This window comes from Stigmatopora argus, chromosome 3 (assembly GCF_051989625.1).
Source record: "Stigmatopora argus isolate UIUO_Sarg chromosome 3, RoL_Sarg_1.0, whole genome shotgun sequence".
Lineage (NCBI taxonomy): Eukaryota > Metazoa > Chordata > Actinopteri > Syngnathiformes > Syngnathidae > Stigmatopora > Stigmatopora argus.
In genome coordinates this window covers 13,537,062-13,559,124 of record NC_135389.1, presented here as the reverse complement: position 1 = coordinate 13,559,124, position 22,063 = coordinate 13,537,062, and the positions used below count along the sequence as shown (strand labels likewise).

The 22,063-nt window shown below is 39.5% G+C and overlaps 1 protein-coding gene and 2 long non-coding RNA genes across 3 annotated transcripts; 1 reads left to right on the top strand and 2 right to left on the bottom strand.

Annotated features, from left to right (window-relative positions):
* Positions 1-4,043: 4,043 nt before the first annotated feature.
* On the top strand, positions 4,044-16,740 carry LOC144071523 (plakophilin-3-like). Its single transcript, XM_077596716.1, has 13 exons — positions 4,044-4,359; positions 8,204-8,292; positions 9,379-10,109; positions 11,297-11,420; positions 11,537-11,741; positions 12,428-12,602; positions 13,053-13,170; positions 13,492-13,653; positions 13,849-14,031; positions 14,120-14,273; positions 14,881-15,076; positions 15,189-15,276; positions 15,837-16,740. Exons 1-13 carry the CDS (start codon positions 4,137-4,139, stop codon positions 15,876-15,878), a joined length of 2,490 nt encoding a protein of 829 aa, XP_077452842.1. The 5' UTR covers positions 4,044-4,136; the 3' UTR covers positions 15,879-16,740.
* Positions 12,254-16,153, bottom strand: LOC144071524 (uncharacterized). The gene is made up of 2 exons (XR_013299659.1): positions 13,832-16,153; positions 12,254-13,686 (listed from the first exon to the last, which is right to left on the bottom strand). It is a non-coding gene; the product is annotated as an uncharacterized LOC144071524 (long non-coding RNA).
* Positions 16,741-19,385: 2,645 nt separating the features above from the next.
* On the bottom strand, positions 19,386-21,849 carry LOC144071781 (uncharacterized). The gene is made up of 4 exons (XR_013299730.1): positions 20,966-21,849; positions 20,699-20,784; positions 19,570-19,651; positions 19,386-19,508 (listed from the first exon to the last, which is right to left on the bottom strand). It is a non-coding gene; the product is annotated as an uncharacterized LOC144071781 (long non-coding RNA).
* Positions 21,850-22,063: the final 214 nt, after the last annotated feature.

Genomic DNA, 22,063 nt, shown 5'->3' with positions numbered 1-22,063 from the left:
CAAGTTTTGCACAGTGCAATAAAAACATTTTTTAATGCAGGCATAGTGAAGAAAAAATCTAAACAATGAGGTTTCTGTGCATTTATCTATTGCAGAAGTATGTTTGTCTATTTGCATGAATTTTTTTGGGACACGATGTCAATAAGGAAGTATATAAACAGTTGCTGCCTATGATCCAGAATTGTTTAATTAATAGTCTTGAATGGTGACCATCGTTTTCCTGAAAACTGGAATTCTGTTGTCGTATAAAACTTGGGTGTTCAAATGCTTTTTGCCAAACTTCCCTCAGTGTTTTCTTATTTGCAGTGTTGCACCGATACTAGAATGGGAAGAAGTGCCAATATGGTGCCTAATTGCACTAGCGAGCACTAAGAAAAAATGCATTGATGATGCTAAACGGTGATCTTAGCCAGGTTGTGAAGTTTTATAAACAATAACATTGACATGAACATCTATTAAGATGTCAGCATTGTTCGAAAGGAAAAGTGTAAACAGTCTACTACAAACTTCTGTTATGTGATGATATATGTAATTAGCATAAACGTTAAATTGGTCTACTTAAGTGATGACAAATTGAACTACCATTTTGGCTTTGGAGACAATTTTAAATGTCATGTTTTAGAGTTCATTCATTTATTGACCCCTATACTTTTTTTAGGCAGGAGGGGTCTTAAAGCAGCATCTGACCAAATCACGAAAGCGCTTATTATACATCAAATGAAAAAAAACAACAACATGATATTAGCATTCGGATTGGATTCGGTATTGGGAGCCAAAGATCGGTGCAACACTAATTATTTGCACTTAATTTTGTACTTGTAGAGCATGTAAAGATAAAAAAAGACAGGCCAGGAATTCCTGCTCAATGCTTTTTTCCCCTTTAATGAGGCTTCTCCATGTTTTGGACTCCCCAATGATAAAAAAGGAAAAAAAGTCACAAACAAACTTGAACCGAGCAGTCAAGTATTTGCTGCTTATCAGGAAAGTTGCTCTAGCTTAGCTATAAAGAAAGCAGTTGTAAGTGTAGTTGCGCAACACAGAGGCGAAAGTGCGGGGCTCGCTGGCAGAAGTTGACACATACAAAAGATTTACTTGCAATGCTGGGAAAATTCTTTTTCTAAGCCACAATTTAAAACAAAAATCCATCTTGTTCAGTTATTCTTGAATTGAAAATTGTGAATTGAGTTCATTGTTCCTAAAATGAATTTGTGAGTGTATTGTTTCTAGTTGTTAAGGGCAGCTAGGAACACTGCTAAAAAAACCTCACTTTGTAACCCAAGTTAACAATTTTTAAATTTTTGTAATGTTTTTAAAAAAATTGAGTAAAGAGAAATTTCTTTTATATCAAGTGAGGAAAAAAATTACAGTACAGGTTGTCCTCAAATGAGGACAGAAGGTTAAAGCATCCATTGCATTTTGATGAATGAATGAACACTTCCAATCCTCCTACTTCTAATGTATTGGACATCCACCACCATAAATGCCAGCACATGAGTTAAAGCAGTAACGCCTTGAATCACTTTTCTCCTCAGGTCTGGGACGGTTTGCAGAACAAGGTTTGGAGTGCGAGTCATGACCTTGTCATGACTCTCGCTCCAATCTCCGTCACCGATGAACCCAAAACGCTTTGCTTTGAGTAAGTACAAGTGGTGAGATCACACTTGACTCATTTCTGTCAGTCTTTGGGAGTTCAACAAATGTTGACATGACATATAACTAAAAGAATAGGCGAAAGACTATAAATAAATGTACACTATTCAGCAGAAAAGACTTCCCGCATGTTGTTGAGGATTTTCGTATTGGTTTTGGCCTCACTTCTCCTTTTTGACACCCTGTACACTCCCTTGGCGGTATTCTGCTCACACGCCCTGTTTTGCCGTCTCCTCATTGACTCACCTAATGATTGGGGCCTGTCTTGAACTGATGTGAAACGATATTTGAATTTATTTAGGGCGGTGACAGTCTAGACTGAATACTGTTAATATTTTGGTATGAAATTCAAGCACATTTGATCGCCCGTTTGAAAGATGGAAGGAAGGCTCACAACATCCACGATGGTAGGTCAGCCTATTTGATACTGGCTACTAATATTTGAATGAATGTTTGACTTAATTACTTTGAATATTCGTTCAATGGACAATTTTATTATAAAACATGTTTCCCTTCAAGAATCTCATTTAAAAACTTGACAGTTTTAACACTCCATTTTTGTCATTTAAAGAAAGTGTTATTCTATTTGGAATCTTCATGTACAGTAAAATAAGTATTCTTATCACTATACTTAATTGTTATTTGAAACTATCACTTGTTTGGGCCTTTGCCTGGGAAAGCACACTTTGTGGAGAAGCACTACCAATTTTGTCATACGCAGCTGGGTATGATGACAATTAGGCTTTTGTCAAGTCAATGATGATGATAAGCCTATGTCTGATTTTATTTTTGTATTTATTTTATTTCTTCACACTGAGTTTCAATATTTTCATTACGTCATCATCATCATCAGCCAGCCTTACGTTAGTGTGACTGTATTTTTGTATAGTTGTGATAGTCCAAACAGTTCCACCTGCAACTAAGCATAGGCAACATGCTTGACTTGTTGTTAGGAACACTGACTCATTCTAACACACTCCAGATAAAAAATTGGGCGTGGAGTCGCCCAACAATTGTGCCACACCTTGTACCTGATTTCTATTCACACGTCGGGTCGGATTCTAACTTGTTAGGAAATGTTTTCACAAACTATAGTGCAGTGCTTTGTACAAAACGTGTAACATTTAATATGGTAGCGGGAATCAGAATTGACTACGTAGCTTGTGTTTAATCCGGATGTATTGTATTTCGACAACTGTTATATGACTCAATTGATGAGCCTGTCTAGCAGGAAATTGTCTGCTTACTGACACAGACGCACTCAAACGCATTCATGCAATCCACCGTCTATCTGTTAGTCATACAATTCTTAGCTATTATGGATATACTATGAGCGCTGAAAGAATCAAAATGGAGAATAGGAATTTTTGTTTCAAAGTAATTTATTGTGATGATATCACAATGTGCATTCCCACAATGCCTGCTGAATATGAGCATCCTGTCCATCTGTAAACAATGTAAACAAACTGTAGTCACGTGATGACTCACCCAGACAGACGGATGCCTGTACCAAACATTGTACAGTTTCAAATGGTAAAAATTTAAAAAGTATTCACAGACGAGGCAAAAGAGAAAAATGCAAGGAAAAAAATCCTATAGGAAATTTTAACCCATTAGGATTTTTAAATGCTTATTTTTTACAATTATTTAATGGAATAGTAACATTGTTTAAAATAAAAACAATACATTATTAAAGGAATAAAGTTATTTAAAAAATGGACTCATTGCGTTTTCCAACAATTATCCTAGGGGCATGAAAAAATGTGATTTGTATTAATATGACAATAAATAAAATTATTTCATAAATGGACTCATTGAGTTCCCGACCATCACCCAAGGGGCATGAAAAATGTGATTTGTATTAATATGACAATACATTTGTCCCAGTTAAAACTTTATAGGGCATTCATTTGGGTCATTGGCAGCCAATGATGCTGCTAGGTGTCCAATTTTTTTTTGGTTGGGAGGGATGGCAGCTATCTTTCTCTGGCAGCATGCTCTGTTGTTGCTTTTATGTAAAAATGACTCAAGACTAAATATGTATTTGCTGCTATCGGTATTTTCTCATATCTGATGGAAAAGCAAGATTATATTGTCATCACCGTGAGTAACTGCTACACGAAGATTGTTGTGAATGAGTTTCTCATTTTGAGGTATTTTACTAGTATTCTACATATTTACTTTGATAAGGAAAACCACAACTTCACTTCTTAGCAGGGTACTTTGTACTCCTACTACATTAGTACAATAGTGCTTTATCCCCTGCCTTTATACTTACTACGGCGTAAGAAGTTTGACGTTACATAAGCAAGTTGTAGCACACCTGTCCGAATGCGTCAGGTAGGCAGGGCGTAGCGTTTTGAGGCTCCGCCCCCTCCTCGAGCACCTCTGTGGAGTGGGGGCGCCTGAGTGCGTTTCAGTGCGCCTCCACACGCTCCTTCCGCAAGCATTGCGCCGTCGCTGGGACGCGTTACTTTTGCCCCACCATGAGCAGCGTAGCCTCTGAGAATGTCTTTCTGTCCGCCCTCCAGCCCAACAATTCGGTCACCACCTATGGCCTGCCGTCCGAGATCCACATCGGGAGCGGCGCGTCGGCCACGGACGACCTGACGAGGGCTCGGCGGGTCCAGCAGCAGGTTCAAATGCGGCTGGCCGAGAAATCGACACTTCCGCGTCATAATGGCTCAATTTCCACCTCCGCCATGTCAGGTAAGACAACAACTAGTCCGACTTTATTGAACTCCTCCGAAATAAACACACAATTACAGTTGTTTCACTTTTCTTTTTTTTATTAAATGTATTTATTTATTCATCTTTTTTAAACAGTTGATTAGCTTAATGTGGATTTTAACAGTTCAAAATGATTGTAACGTGTCTTTTTTTACTTTAGCTGAATTATGCAATGACTTACCTTATGATGTTTAAATGCAGTTGTTAGAATTGCACTAATAATTAACTCCACCTAGGATGCCCAGTTACTGCATGTAGATAAAATGTGGTGTGTTCCACGTGAATTAGGTATCATTTAACAATAGTATCTACACAAGCCTCATCAATTTTATTAACCACACTGGTCAACAAAATAATTGTTGCATTGGTTCAAACACTTGTTTTATGTCATCTTAGGGTGCTGAATTATTTAATCAAAATTTTTCCAAACCCCGATAAGCTGACAGTTTCAGAAAAATGTATATAAACTACATGAGGAATGTCTGTGAAAAATGCCGACTACACTTTAAACTAAAAACATGAAAAAAAAACAATGGAAGATTTCCAATCAGTGACCAAAAATTGTCTAGAATCTTTTTTGGAACCAACTTCCTCCAGCAATAACGACAACAACAAAATTAAAAACAGTCATTTTGAAACTAGAGTCACAAAAAGTACATTTTGCCCCTTCACCATGTAGCCGAGGAGGAAAATGTCACTAATAAGACATATTTTAACCGCATTTTCACAATGTAAAGTCATACTGAGATTAGTGATTACGGCATTAGAAACTGCTGACAGAATGTGTCGATTCAGGTTGTCTTCAGGTTTTTGTTGTTGTTTTTTTGTTTTGTTTACCAACCTGAGTTTCTTGCAAGCTGTACACGAGAAAGGGTTAATGTATAACAGGCTGCAACAAGTGTGGCATTCATGAACGTTCCAGTGATACCAGAGCGAGGTGAAAGTGTGCCTCTGGGCAGCAGGTACGAGTTTGTGCTCTTTTAGACCTGCAGTTGTCATACGTTTGCCATCAGTTTTTTGAAAGTCGTGGAATTTTAATCTACTTTAAGTGAGCAACAAAATTGCTCTTAAATATCTTTGTCATTCTATTTGCTCCTTGGCTACCTTTGAAAGCGATAGACGACCAATCCAATTTGAACTGGGGAAACACTCTAAATGGGTTGGCCGTCCGTCATCCTCAATGGCAGTGAATTAGTTAATTGCCCCTCAAAAACCCAATCAAAAAGTTAGAATTTTACATAACCAAAAAATCTTGATATACACAAAAAGCAGTGTCAATCAGAACTGAACTTAATCTTTGAAAAGAATAAATCTTTGTGACAGATTTCTATTTAATGCACAAGCATACAATATTTTGTCATGTATAGTTGAACTATAATATAACTTTTTTATTTTTGAAAAATCTGGATGGAGACTTAGTCCCCCTATGAAACTGTAGTTTGTGTTTTGATAACAGTTGAGACGGAACAATCAAAATGTGATGTCACGGTCAGAATATTGCATAAAGTGCAGGTCTCCAGAGGGAAGTGAAAGTAGTCGAGTAGATCTTTGTCACATGTGCATCATTTTAAAACATGTTTTTCCATGTACTGTATGCTCAATGGTAATCTTCAAACAGGCTTTAGTTTGGCTTACAGTCATATTAAATATAGATTTAAAAAAAAATATTATTTCAACCTGTCTCTTTTTTTTTGTGACCACAGTTTTGCTTATTCCAATATGGCTAATGGATCATGGTTGTGGTCCTGACTAACCTGGAGGGATTATAATAAGCGTATTAAATTCCTTACCACACCTCCTGATGATGCCAACCAATTAAATATTGAAATCCGGTTCACTCGTGTCCTGTTTTTACATTTTGTGGTTTGGATTGGAGTTTCAGTTGTTGTTGTTTTTAATTTTGGCTGATGACAATGCTTTGTTTTCGTGCCCTGTAATTATTTTCCATAAATGACTGGGGTCAAATCCAGGGTTTACTTTGAACTACCTTGCTACCTGCTAGGAGGAACCCTTACAGTTAGAAGTTGTCACGTAATATCATATGACCTCTTTTGCAACCTTCTCAAGACTCACCACCATAAACAGTGGCTGAGGAGACGCCCATTGCTGTGAAAATAGCAGTGAGTGTTCAAAACTAGGAATTTTCCTCCTCCTCTGCTGCTTCTATAGTACTCTTTTTTTTTTCCTGTATGTATCGACATCTGAGGGAGGTGGGAGTGTCATCAAAGGACGTTAAAGTGGGGAAAATGAGAATTTCAGATATGAAAATAGGGAACGTGAGAGGGTACGTTTTATGTGTGGCGTCTCAGGTGTGTTTGGGTGTTGCCAGCGGGCAGGCAAGACATACATCAGTCATCATTTTGTTCTGTACAAACCGGTTTGTCATGTGTTTTTTGTTCTCTATGAATCAAATGTGAAGATAGTCCAACACTTTAGTGTTTTTTTCTCAAGAGGAGACTCAAACTTGCATGTGGTGACTTGACTGTACTAGGTATTCCACATTTGATATTATTTTACACTCATTGCGAATGTGACTACACCTACTTTATAATCAAAGTGCTGATTGACGTTTTTGCCAGTCAAGTGTTGCAACTTAAGTTGGCGTCATTCTAATGCAGATGTCAATGTGCATCTCTTAAAACAAAACTGGTTGGACTCCAAGCTATTGTTCTCAAAGTGGAAAAAAAGACAAAATAGAGATCAACCATGGTCCCCACTTATTTGAATTTGTCTGTATTCTTTTTTAAATTAACTTTTTTTTAATCAGTTTTTATTACTATACTTACATGTTTTTTCTCTCCAAAACTTGATTAATTTTATTTTTTCTAAATTGGCCTATCACAGAATATGTGCGGACAACAGTAACATTACAATTGGATGTCAAACAGGGGTCGTCGTCATTAGAGGCCAATGAGTAGGCAAATCAAGTTCCTTAACACCAAACATATCCAGTTTTATCCTTCTTGCGCTTGCTTTGTGCAAGGTTATACTATAAACGGACCTTATTCATTGATCAAGAGGTGTGTTGTAAACCTTTTTTATTTATTTAACGTGCCTCCTGATTGGCACATTTTCCATATAACACAGCCAAAGCTTCGCAGTCTTCTGCTGACCCGTAAACACTGCAATACTCAGGAATTGAATTTTTTTTCAATGATTTTGTAAAGTTGTTGGGCCACTCTAAAATCGAGAAAAACCAAAAAAAAGTGTTGTTAGTTTCAGAGTTTCTTTTTTAAATGGCGTAATGGAAATTTGTGTTTTGAAATGCCTGATGAGTGTATTACACATGCGTGTACTCAGGAAAGTGCATGAGTCCTATTTTTCCCTCCTCCTTTGACATTTTGAGTGGCCCGCACAAGAATAGTTAAGATGGGTCAGCTTTTATGAAGTGCCTTGCTGCTGGGAAAAAAAGGAAATGGTGAAATTCAAATGAACAGAAGCAGTGATAAGAATTGAAGTGAGTGGGAGGAAGAGAGCACTTTTGGGAAAGGCCTCCAGTGGTCTTGTTTTTCTGCTTTGACTTGTTTGGAATTTCCTCTCACACTGGTGTCAAGTTTTTTTTTTTTTTTCCGTCACTGAAATGTTTGAAACAAATAAATAAAATGACATGACTAGCATGCAATTCCCAATCTGAAATGACAAATGTTTTTCAAATAGAAATGCGAAATTTCTCAATGACATTTTTCCTCATCCATGTGAAAAGATTTGGTGATAGATTTTAACGGCTTGTCAGTCGGCTGCTAAGAATGAGCGAGCACTTGGATCATTGACATCACTGTGATACTGTAGTAATCATTTTGTCGTTTTATTTGTTTTACTCCAGACTATGGAGGCTCTTCCACTATGAAATATCAGACGGGCAATCCGGGTTTCAGTTCCAAGTCGTCCTTTGCTTTCTCAAGCAAAACAATGGTGAGTATTTTAACAATCCACTACAGTGCATTTATTAAATAAAGTTTGGTTGTATTCAACTATAACAGATTCACCTTAGATCAAAAATATTTAGGAACAATTTTTAAGAATAAGGCTATTTAACAGAGAGGTGTCAAACTCATCACAATGTTTCATTTGACCCACCAAAGTAAATCATATGCGTTAACGCCATGTTTTTGCTAAAATACTATTTTAATTTTTGCAGTCCTGCAGAGAATGTTTCCTGTTTTATCTTAGTTTTAAAAATGAAATGAAATGTTGAAAATTTTAAATTAAACAAATGAATACCAATTTAAGAAAGGAGAGTATTAACATTTTTTGCCATTTTTTTTTTTACATTATATTTAAGAGTAGACTCAATTGCTACTTAGTTCTTGAGCTCTTAATATTGTTATTATAAGTTATCCTTCATTTATTCATTTATTATATGGTTTATTGTAAGATTTTCAATTTTAATGTGGCCGCTGACTATGATGAGTTTGACAGAATCCTTAAATACTTGACAATCTTCCCTTTAAAATCCAAGCACAGTGCGAATGTCCAAACTACACTTTATTAGAATAACTAAAACCTTGATCTTTTAGGGGTGAGAAGTGGCATTTTGGCCTGCTCCAACAACAAATGGGGGTTGGTTGCCAACCCTCTCACTCAAAATAGATTTGACAACCAATGCATATTAGTAGCCAACGCATTAATGTTGGTCCTTGCTGTAAAATATTGTAGGATCACTACTCTAAATTGTAAACTGTGAGCGATCTCTCTTCTGGCATGTGTGGTATTTCACAGACCGCTGTCAAAGGATCAGCTGTAGGACTTCAGATCCACTCTCTAGATTCCCATTTAATTTTTTCAGCAGGAGGCCAGTTGTTTAGTTCTTGGGCCTTAAGACATTTTCCGTACAGTATATACTATGACAAATCAATAACCTTGAAGTAGTGGTTCTCACAGCCCTTACGATATTGGGAAACCCATGACGCTTCGGAATGACTCACGCATTCTCCCACGTGTCGTAATAAATACAACTCCCTCCATGTTGAAGCCTAACAGTCCTGCCTTGGTCTCCAGGGGCCACAGATGGGGCAGCGGAGCGGCTATAGCTCGCATTCAACCGGGCCGGACATGGCCCAGTACCACCGGATTAGCGTCGGCGGCGGAGGAGGTTATTACCGAGACGACGGCCACGTGGGCACCTACCAAATGAACCGGCAGCAAACCCGCATGGAACCAGAAGTTGTCTCCTTGCACACCATGAGACAGCAGACCATGCCGGGCCACGCCTGGGTGGTGGACGGCAGCGACGGCGCCAGCTTGGCCTCCGAACGGGACGCCGTCTTCAACCGCCAATACGTGCAAAGCAACGGCTACAGCACGCAGATGAGGCAAGGCGCGGGGTCCGTGAACGTCCCGACGTCCATGCGGCGATCGCACAGCGGCACCCTTTCACGGATGGGGGAGATGGACATGGGGACCATCCAGCAATCTTCCTACAAAGGCCCGGCCTACCGTACCATCAGCAGGATTAACAACAGAAACCGGATGAGCATGGGCTCCATGTCGGGGACCCTGCAGCGCCAGATGTCCGGCGGGTCCAGTATGTACGGAGGGGGGATGGACAGAGTGGATTCGGGCTTCATCGGGCCAGGAATGTCTTCTGCCTCTCAAGCGAACTTGGCCATGCAGCGCCGTCAAAGCACCATTTCCCGGGCCATGTCAATCAAAAGCATGCAGAGCGTGGGGCGTGGAGCCGACATCTTCCAAGGCCAGATGGGCATCGGAAGCATGGGGAACCTCGCTGGGTAAGAATTTTGCCATTATTTAGTCATCATCAGTGGAGGGGAGGACAGACAAGTAAAATTGACCTTCATGTGAAAGACCGTGTCTCAAAGTAGTATACATAAAAATGTTAGTTGACAGACATTTTAAAATGATTGTCATGTGACACTGTGAGTCATTTTTCAAGGGATTTAGACATAGGGTCTTTCAAAAAGCCACAGCCTTAAAATACATTTTTCACAGACATATTCATTGCAATGTCAGGGAACCTGGACTGGTTTCTTCACATTCCGACCGTTAGATGTTGCCTTTGCGCTTTCATCAGTTTCATGAGATGTGGTTGAATGCATTTAAAATACATCAAACTGCTTACGCTTGTATAAATTAGTACATTGAATGATCATGTTCCATTGCCATCGAACGATTTGCTGCAACCCCTCCCAATCATAATGGTTTGGATGTCCTGCCCAGTCAAAGGCGCTCTATTCACAGGCAATTATGATTTATTTTTCTGAATGAACTTCAGTTTTTTCAAATGATTGAACAAAAAATATTATGAATTTGAGTTTTTGTTGTCATTTGCCACAAACAAATCTCGCAACCAGTTATTCATTTTGAAAATTTAGTAGGTAAAACTACATTTGTATTTTTAAGCAATATCGCCCACCCTTAAGACCAACTCTTGCATGTCAAAATGGCTTGGACGTCTAGCCCTCACAATGGCAGTCAATAAGTAATTAAAGAAGTATATTTAAAGCTGTTGGATGTAGTAAAGATGGTTGATTTGTTTCCTTAGTTTTAGTTTCTCAAGTGTAATATGTTACACACCCCAAATATGTGTATAAAGTATTCTAAACAATATTCAAATATGGACAGAGATGAGATCTTATCTTTCATGTGCAAGTGTATATTAACGCTGAGCACGTTGGATTGTGAGCCGTCTTCATAGCTGCTGGACTGGTTTTGGGTGTGGTTGCTCAATTTCAGTCTTGGTGCTTCACACACCCCACACAGCATGGTTAAGACACTGGATTTTCAAACGTGTGAGATTTCATGCCATGTCATCACACTGAAGCACAAAATAAGAAAAAACAAATGGCTTCATGTTGTTTCAAAATTCATGTTTCTGCTTTGTTTCTTTAAAAAACTAAACTTTTTTTTTAAGAACAACAGTTACTGTCTGATTAATCTGGATGTGTTTCTTGTCCAGGATTGAAACTTTGGACATGGCCAAAGCTGTACAGTACCTGAGAGAACCGGATCCTGAATTGCAAGTTCTGGGCGCAGCTTACATTCAACACGAGTGTTACAATGACAGCGATGCCAAAAATGAGGTACAAAACAAACCACAAAAACGGTCACTACCAGATCTTCCATTTAGGGTCATAAAATGGATCAGACAATTCAGTGGCATCCAATGTTAATGAAAGCCCCCTCGACTTGTTTTAAGGTGCGCCAATCCAAAGGCATCAGTGAGCTGGTAAAACTGTTCAACTCCGAAAACCAGGAAGTGCAGCGTTACGCCACCGGCGCCACACGCAACCTCATTTATGAGAACATGGAGAACAAGGTGGCACTGATCGAGGAGGGCGGGATCCCGCAGCTGGTGGAGGCGTTAAAAGAGCCCGACGACGAGCTTCAAAAGAACATCACCGGTAGGAATTTTATTGTCAAAACATGACATGACTTGCAGCGGTTAGCTTGGTTTATTTTTCATCTTCAACTCCTACCATGTACTCGAAATATTTTTTTTCATTCTAACTTAAGTGTTTTGAAATGATGCAGCAAGTGATTTTAAAATGATACCAAAGCATATTTTGGATCCATCCAAAAAAGCGACAGAAAAGGCTTAAATATTAAATTGGATCCTAATTAATCTTCCTTTATTGGTTGCCTTAGCCTTACCTGCTAAAAAAAATCTCCAATCACAAAAGGAGGTCACATCCAGAAGAGATGCAGATTTTTGCAGTCTGCTAGAATGCTATTTAAAAGTTATGTTATTACCGTGTGAGCATTTTCTCCATTCTATTGATGTTTGTTAGTTAGCCCAGCACTAGTCATAATCATCAATTCTGGTTGTGACATCATAACCAGAATTGATGAAAAAAGTGGGCGTTCCTTGTGGTTCCTCCTTGTTTCTTGTAATTGTACAATTAAATTAGGGCAGTCATTTTCATTTCTTTTTTATTTTAAATGGGCACATTTTAATAGCACCAACAGGGTTTCCTCCAGCAAAGTGGATCGTTTGTCCCAAGTCAAAATGGATCAGATGTCTAGTTTTGTCAAAGGCACTGAAACCTGATCATTTCAAACACTGAAATGCCCATGTGTCTTTCCGCAGGGATCTTGTGGAACCTTTCATCCAAAGACACCCTGAAGGAGAAACTAGCCCGAGAGGCTCTTCCGGATTTGACCGAGAAGATCCTCATCCCCCTGTCTGGCAGCGAAGGGTCGGAGGGCATCAAGCAGTCATCCTCGGAGGCAGAAATCTTCTTCAATACCACCGGTTGCCTCAGGTACCATTCGCTTAATATTTGTCTTAGTTTGCTTTCATCATCGTGTACTTGTTCAACATCTGCATACACTTCAAGCAAACCGACTGGAACATTGTGTTTCCGTAACTATCACTTATTTAGGTCTTTTGCCGAGTAAACGCAGCTTATGGAGAAGCACCACCAATTTCGTCACACGCAGTTTCTGGGTGTGATGACAAGTAGGCTTTTTGTGTTGTTGATAATGACGACAGGGCCTATGTCCGATTATTATTATTAAAAAGCTTGCGGAAGTCGAGTTGTTGAATTTTTTCTAAACTTGTTTTTGTTGTGCAAACTACCATTCTGCATTAGTTTTTTCGCAATGGAGTATAAGAAGCTTTTTAAAACAAAATGTACTGGAATAAATCCTTGAAATGAAGGTTTTTTTCCCCTCTCTCCTCACTCGTTTTGCCGTCTTGCACATTTCTGTAGAAATCTGAGCTCGGTGAATGAAAAGACCCGTCAGAACATGAGACAAACTCACGGCCTAGTGGATTCATTGGTGAGCTACATCAAGTCCTCGCTGGAGGAGAACAAAGCAGAGGACAAGGTGAGCATACCGTTGCATGCCATTTTTTGTCCTCATTGTTACCCACTTGCACCCATAAACGGTTATTAATTAGACTAAAAGGAAGGATGGGCAATTTGGCATAATCAAAATTGATTAGCTAAAATAGTTTCCCAGCAATGATAAAATGTCTTGTGTGGCTACTTCTTGGAAATAGTAATGGCTTTTGTTCACATTTTCTTCTCCACTGTTACATATCAAAAAAATGAAATTGTGTTTTTTCAGTTTATTGAACAAGGTTGTGTGAATTCTATTTTCTAAGCCACTTGGTCCCTTCATGGTCTCATGGTTTATGTCCTCCAGGGAGTGGAAAATTCCATCTGTGTCTTGAGGAACCTCTCGTATCAGCTCTATAGCGAGATCCCACCATCGGCTCTGCTTCGTCTGGAAGGGCCGAGCCGAGCCGAGGATTCTGGGAAAGGCGAAGCCATCGGCTGCTTCACACCTCAGAGCAAGAAGGCAAATGTAGGCGCACGGGGACACCTCCCTTTCTTCTCCCTCCTTTTTGCATGATCGTTTTTCAGTGACATTGATGGCGATAGACAGCCATTGTATTTTGACAGCCCTCTCAGTCAAAATAGACCGGACGCCTATCGCCATGTATAGAGATGATAGAAATGTGACTTTTTAACTTATATCCCACCTTATTTCCCACCACAGAGTCGGAACCAAGACCTGTCCACGTTCACCGAAGTGGCCCGCGTTCCAAAAGGCATGGAGTGGCTGTGGCACCCGCAGATCGTCGGCTTGTATAACCGCGTGCTGCAGCAGTGCGAGATCAACTCAACCACGCGGGAGGCGGCGGCCGGAGCGCTCCAGAATATCACGGCTGGAGACAGGCGGGTCGGTGCTTCACCGCTTTGACCGCTATCCTCATCATAATGGGGCAAGTTTAACTGACTGGACCGAACCGTCTCTGGCATTCCCCCAGTGGGCGGCGGTGTTGAGCCGCGTAGCCATGGACCAGGAGCGCATGGTGCCCGTCTTACTCGATCTGTTGCGCACCAACAGCAACTCGGAGTTGCGTTCCATCACGGGCTTCCTCCGAAATTTGTCTCGACATGCCAAAGACAAGAATCACATGGGTGAGAGGTTTTCATTAAACCGTCAAACTTCTTCACTAGAATTTCTAGAACGGGGTTGGTCGCCATAATTTGTACTCTCTCATGAATACCAACAGGTCTTAGCCTAGTCTTTCATTTATTATCGGGTAACTTTAGTATCTGGGGTTGGATTTGACATTCTTTTCATTTTTGCCTTATTTTTACGGTCATTTGAATGTATTACTAATTAAGCACATCCTGCCCCTTTGTGTCGAGCAAACGTGGGGTTGCTAAAACCTAAACTAACAGCTTTAGAGTAACTGACTAGCTCGATAATATCAAAGGAAACTGTATCTTTGGCCTCAATTTTTAAAAGAGAAAATCTTAAAATGAGTAAATTGACCTTTAAAAATATTGCCTTTTAGAGATGTGACACATAACAGTAAAGACAATATAGAATTTGATTGGCTCAATTCAGATCCCATACTAATATTACGCAACACTGAGACGGACAACCAACCCTGGTGTCAACCAACCCTGTTCTTCCCCTACAGCATTTATCTTCGTGTGTAATGTTTGTTGACTCTACATCCAAACCATTGATCATAACAATGTCCATTTATAGTTCCTGTTTGTATATTTCTTCCAGCCACAAAGGTAGTGAACAACCTGGTGACCAAGCTGCCCGCCGACGGCTACCAAAAGGAGCCGTCCAGCGACGCGGTGGTCAACATTTGCGGCGTCCTCAACAACCTGGTGACAGGCAGTTCAGTCGCCGCCAGAGACATTAGCTTCTTTGATGGTCTGCCCAAACTGGTCGCCATTAAGAATACCAACGACTCCAGGTAAACTTTGACATAATAAAAATAAACACCACAGGCCGTCCTTTCAAATGCAAGAATGTTGAGTGGTCAAGTGTGGCTAACACGTGACATTTTTCTTTTTATGCTGTTGCAGCTCTGGCAAGATGAAAGCAGCCAAAGCTGCTGCTACTGTGCTCAGTAACATGTTCCAGTACAAGAAACTGCACAAAGACTACAAAAATGTACGGAAACTCTCACTATAGTTGCATGGACCCTCAATGTACAATTTTTTTTTTTCGTGCACGCCTCAAGCAAAACTGATATGCATTAGATGAATGTTTTTGCTAATCGAATTTTAAAAAACAAACTCATTTTGAAATAAATGACATATTTATGAATATACCTTATACTAAAAAACCTTTATTTGATTGATTTACATATAATACATTAATTTAAAATAGTTGTAAATGTCATTCAAATTTTGTTTCTGCCCTACTGCTAAAAGAAATATTACAGTTAATACCTGCACTTGTCCAGTCCAGGAATCAGTAGGTCTACCAGAGCATCCGACACTCCCCACAAAAGGGTGCGGCCTTTAGCTTTTGTGCTAATAAACACGTCGTGGCGGAGCACTAAAATGCTTTCGCGCAAATAAACTCTGTGCAGACATGTAGAAAATAGCGAGATTGAATTGACTAAGACTTATGCCGTCAATTATGATTCATGTTTGACGACCTATAGGCATGTCTTCACGGTGTCAGAATAACTGAATAACCTTTGCTTTCTACGTGGAACATTGCAGAAAGGCTTTACGAGACCAGACTTTGCAGACGTGAACATCTAACACGGAAGGCAGCGCTAACAAAGCCCTCCACTCCACTAGTGGAAGAAGTCTTCTAATGGCGAGGGACCATGTCAACCTGTTCGATTATTCCGACATAAACCAGGCTCACCTTTTATCTGTTTTTAAGAACACTCAGCGTACATCAGAGAAAGATAGGTATTCAACCAAAACATGTGTCAGTGTGTGTGTGTGGAATGAGGGGTGTGGTATGTATCCTTTTTTTTGTACAAGCAGATGTAAAAACTGTGTGAAGCTAATGATTGACATTTAACTAATACAGTACTCACACAGCGTTCATGTATATATTGCTTTAATTTTAACTTTTTTAAAAAATCATGTTTTATACACTGTATCCAAGGACATTCTCAGATCATATTGTGACTTTTACAAAGTTGCTCATGATTTTTTAATATGTATGGATGAGTGAATATACAGTAGATTGTTGAGACATTTTGGGATATTGGTGTTACTCTGAAGCCGTTGTTTCATTTAGTCATTAACTCTTCAAATGTCTGTCTTAACAAGGTTTTACTCATTTGCTGCCATTGACGGAGATAGACGTCCAATCCATCTTGATTGAGTGCCAGTCAAGATGGATTGCATGTGTATTGCTGTCAATGATGTGTGATTGAGAAACCATGCATGACCTGAAAGTATGCAGTCCTAACAAGTTTCCATGTTTTTAATTTTATTTTTGTAACTGATCTATCACATAATTCGATACATGTCAAGATTTAGGTTTTCATTTTTGTCCGGACAACTTGTGTGACCGGTGTCTGTTTTCAAAAGGATGTCTAAAATGTTACTTGCTTAATGTGTAGCTTTGATTGAATAAACACATAGATCTGCCCTGTGAGCTGAACATGAAGTTAAGCCTTTAATACATTGGCCACTCCTCGTTTACATATTTTCTCCTGCTCAGACAAGAACAATTCCAGCCCTTCCCTGCTGCACCCACCTTGTCCCTCTCTCTTCACCGAGGCTCATAATGACTCCTTTAAAGCTCGAGGATGCAAATGAGTTATTTCACCATCCTGACCCCCACGGGGTCATAAATCGCCTCAGCTGTCCCAAAGTAAAACCTGGCAGTTGGCTGTGTTGCCTTAGTATATACTTTGTACTAATGTTGAAGGTTGTTAATATGCCTTCCCTGACATGAGTCTGCCCTCTACTGGGCAATGAGCATCAACTTCGATCACAGCAAAGACTGAAAATGATGATTACTAAGTTCCAAAATGTGTGGAGTTTGCATGTTCTCCAGAGGCCTGCATGGGTTTTCTCTAGGTGCTCCGATTACTTCCTACATTCCAAAGACATGCGTGGTAAGCTGATTGGACACTCTAAAAGTTGCCCGTAGGTATGGGTGTGAGCGAGCGTGAGTGGTTGTTTGTCTTATGCCCTGTGATTGCCTGGCCTGGAGTCAGCTGGGATTGGCTCCAGCACCCCACGCAACCCTGATGAGGATAAAGTGGTTCTGAAAATTAGATGGGATGAGACAATGAAGCATTCTTTGCGTTTCAAATGTTAACTTTTAATGGAGTCAGATGGCCTGAAATAAAGGTGAGTTGATGTAAAATACTAATTAAAAATGTTACTAAATATTTGGTAAAAATTAATGTACTAACACATACTGTTTTACAGCATCAAGACTACAAAATCCACCACTATTCTACTGTAGATGTCCATGTTTTGAAGATGATGTAGAATTTCTACATCATCTTCAAAACATGGACATTGAGTTGGGAGGACAAACCCCCTCGTAGAGCGCGGTAAGCAAGCCACCATCTTCCACATTCAATAGGGCGGGACAACATGGGCGTGGTTACGCCTATTGACGACACATCTGCGTAAATTAAGCACATGCGCAGTATCTCGCCCTATGGGCAGCGTTTTTATGCCGATGGACGACGATCACGACGAGGTAAGGCGCAGAGCAATTTACTCGCCAAAGTGCATTTTTATCACGCTACCGGTAGATTTTTTTAGGAATCAATTGAGCCCAAAATGCCAACAAATCTGTTAGTTTAATGCCAGGTCTAACACACTATCGACAATTTAAGTTTTGGGGTCATTTTCCCCACTACCTGTGTGCCGTATATGATTAGTTAGCTTAGCATTAGCGTCACACCGACGGTCGCATTTGACTTAAAAAGTATGTTGTCCGTTTTCTCTCCATTATTGAATCGTGTCGAAAGACTTTAATTGAATCAAACAACGCCGAGTCATCAACCAACAGTTTGCTGGGTAAATGTTCACTCTTGAATGACATCCAAAGGCACGACCTGTTGTTTGTTGGATGGAATGATAGTTTTCATTGCGAGTGCTAAACACCCATTGCCGATTTGTAATTGTTCTGTTTTTACAAAAAAAAATCACTTATACAAAACTGTTAAGCCAACTTTCTCCTAGCTGTTAACGTCAGTCTGTATATTTAATCGCCGTATACAAAACGATTAATCCAACTTTCTCCTAGCTCACTGGTGTCAAAGCGGCGGCCCGGGGGCCAAATCTGTCCCGGCGCGTCATTTTGTGCGGCCCGAGAAAGTAAATCATGAGTGTCGACTTTCTGTTAGGATCAAATTCAAATGAAGATTTTACATGTATATTATATTTCTCCATTTTCCCCTTTTTAAAGCAATAATTGTAGTTTTTAATCCATTTTTTTCCTGTTTGTGTTTTTTGTTCAAAAAGCATTTTATAAAAATAAATATATTTAAACAATTCTGTTTTCCAATTTAATATTGAACATATTCACACAAATATTTTGTTTCCTTTTGAAATGAAAAACATTATTATAAGATATTTTCTCTCATGAAGAAAAAAAAAGCTCGAACATTTTTTTTAGATCTATAAAAACTGATTTAGGGCTTTTGATAGTTTTTTTTAATCCAATTAAAAAAAAAAATCTAAATATTTCGAAAATGGTCCAGCCCACGTGAAATCGAGTTGACGTTATTGCGACCCGCAAACCAACCCGAGTTTGACATACTTGTCCTAGCTGTTAACTTCAGTCTGTATATTTAATCGCCTTGTCTGGAAAAGGAAAAAAAGCACTTGGCACTCGCTAACTAACTTTCATTCTTTATCTTGATCGTTTATTAAATTTCTTGTAAGATTTCTATATCCCGTAATTGTTTGGCAACCCCCAAATACCTTGGTTTAATCAAGTTTTCCCTGTTTAGCATCAAGATAAAACTACTTCCCCCAAAAAACAACTAAGCCTATCTGTTGAATCTCCAGGCTCTATATATGCTAACTTATGCTTTTTTGTGTGTGCAAGTTTTCCCTGTTTAGCCCCAAGATGCAGCTCTTCTAGCATGCCTGGAGCACTCTTCAGGTTATAGAAGAAGAGCCTGGGCCAGATCAAGGTAAAAATCAAGGGCGTAGGCCCTCCAGCATTTTTAAAAATCAGTTTTGCCTTCATCCATTTTCAAATGGATGGGGTAATCTGGGGGAAAAAAGGAGTCAATACACATAGTTAAGTAAAACCCATTTGCAAGGTCTTACCTTTTATTTTGAAAAAGTTTGGAGATAGGTTCTGGCGTAACACCCAGCACCGAGAAATGGGGGGGTGCGTCAGCCTATCTGTACATAGGCAGGAAACCTTGTCCCCCCCCCTTGGGTGGAATTCTGGAAAACAAAAAAGGGGTCAATACACAAAGTTAAGTAAAACCCATTTGCAAGGTCTTACCTTTTATTTTGAAAAAGTTTGGAGAGGGTGCATCAGCCTATCTCAACATAGGCAGGTAACCTTGTCCCCCTGGGGTGGAACTCTGGAAAACAAAAAGGGGTCAAGGCACAATAGATTAAGTTACATAAAAAACTCCTACATTTAGCTTTTTTTTTCTCTATAAAACATCAAAAGGGTACTCATTATTCAGATACTCCTAATGGTCTGCTTTTTTTTTTGTCTGCTGCAGAGAGACTAAAAAATGATATGAGTCTTTAAAGGCCCCTATCCAGTCTATTTTTCATGTTTTCCTCCACAAACAAATAATCAGGATCTTGATGTGGTGGGAAATATAGAAAACACACTGGACAGGGGGCCACAGGATACAAATTACATGAAAATAATTAATAAAATAAATCCTACTTCGACCTTGAGGTTTTCAGTCAATTTCAAATCCATTCATTCTTAAAAAAATAAATATCCAAAAAGCTTCTGTTTTTCTCTTCTTATGCCAAGGAAAAAAATGACACCTGCACTATTGTTGAATAAATGTCTCTTAGGTTTTGTCATTTAAAACTAAAAATGAAACGGTCCAAGCCCTGAGGTCTCCAAGAAAGTTAACAGGGTAAAAGTATATAATCTATTTGAGTGCACAGTTCCACTACATGGCAGATTTTTTTTTACCAATTACCAATTTCGTCATATGGAGTTATCTGGGTATGATGACAATTAGACTTTTGTCGAGTCAATGATGTCGCTTATTATTTGTAAGTTCAGAAAGATATGAAACTCACAAGCGGAAGCTACTCCTACACTTGCCACTATAGTATTTTTTTAATTAAATTCAATAGGGATGACGCTACTTTATAGTTTTTCATTTATTGCAGCCATGTCTGGTCTACATTAACCGCGATAATCGAGGGATTACTGTATATTCCTTACATGTCCACCAATGGCATTTGTGTGGGTGACTTATCCACAGGTTTTTGCTATTAAAAAATCAACAAGCTAGTTAGTGTTTTCATTCAAAAGTTGAATGTGTCATGATGAAAAACGAGCCAATTGCGCAAAGCCTTGAAGACTGAAAGATGACGTTTAAATATTACACGGATGGAGAAAATCGGAACTAGTATATTTAAAAATGACTCACTTTGTTATGGCGTCGACAAGATGCCCCTTTCTGGTCGTTTTGGCCACATTCTTGATGTTTCCCAGCAGTCTGTGCTCGTTGAGGGACTGAAACACAATGGAATGATTTCTTTTTCAACAAAGAGCGATCGGTAACGCAATGTAGCCAATTTGTTTGCAAACATTTTGCTGTCTGCACACACATGGGGCTACATCACGTCAACGAATCATGCTCTTATCACTCTTAAGACGAGAACTGGGCCTTCGAAATCCCCAAACGACAACGTACCGAATGTGCTGCATCGTCCTGTGAGAAGTTTGTCAGGCTTCCTTCGGCAAATCGTCACCTTTGAGCCGCTCTGCAGTGCACGCCCGTGTTACCTCCTGGCTCATCAGCCATTTTGGGGTTTGACGTCGGCAATTTGAACTGTGACCTCGGCCACGCCTATTAAAAATAGACACACAAAAAATATAAATTGTTTTCATAATAATGTGCGTTAGTCAGTGTGTGTGGGAGGGGGGGCGCTGTAAATGCTTTTGGGTTGGACTTTAATACTTAAAAAATACATTGTTTTCATAATAACATGCATTAATCAGTGGGTGGGGCGGGGGCGGGGCTGTAAATACGTGTTGATTGGGCTTTCATACTTAAAGAAATACTACATTGTTTTCATCATAACGTGCATTAGTTAGTGGGGGGAGCTGTAAATATCTTTGGGTTGGGCTTTAATCCTTTAAAATACAGCATTGCACATTATGAACATTGTGATGACATGCACTTTAGTGTTTGTTTTTCACTTCTAGACATTTAATTTAAATGGCGGCCGTCAGGGCCTTCAAGGCCTTCTCTGCTGGCCTAAGAAATATCTGAATCATATATTATATTTTGTCCATCAATACTTATTATTCCAAATGGTCTGTTAGCTTCCTTTCATTGCTTTCCCCCCTGGTTGCACTGCTTCCAGATGTGTTTTCATATTGAAGCATTTAACCAATCACATTTCAGCCATTATTTGTTGCCAGGATCAGAAATCAAGGCTGTCCTGTCGTATTTCTGGCATAGTAAGTTTTTATTCAATTTAGGGCTGAAAATATCCGTTTCCGGTTGTGGCAGGCTAGCTTGCTTCGGAGTTGTTCAACCTTTCTTAATGATGTCCGTCTTAAAAATGGCTTTGACAGCTTCTCCTCCTTTGGCCATTGTTGGTTGACAAAACCGCTATTAAATCAACAGAACAATATACCATTTGCTTGTCCAGCTCGCAACATAGTTTGTTATCTCTGGCTAGTCCGCTCTATGTCTAACCAATCATAGTTTGTGAAAGCGATGACGCATCCCTACGGCTGCGACAGGGCACCGGTGTCGTCAACTCGAAATCTGATTGGTTGA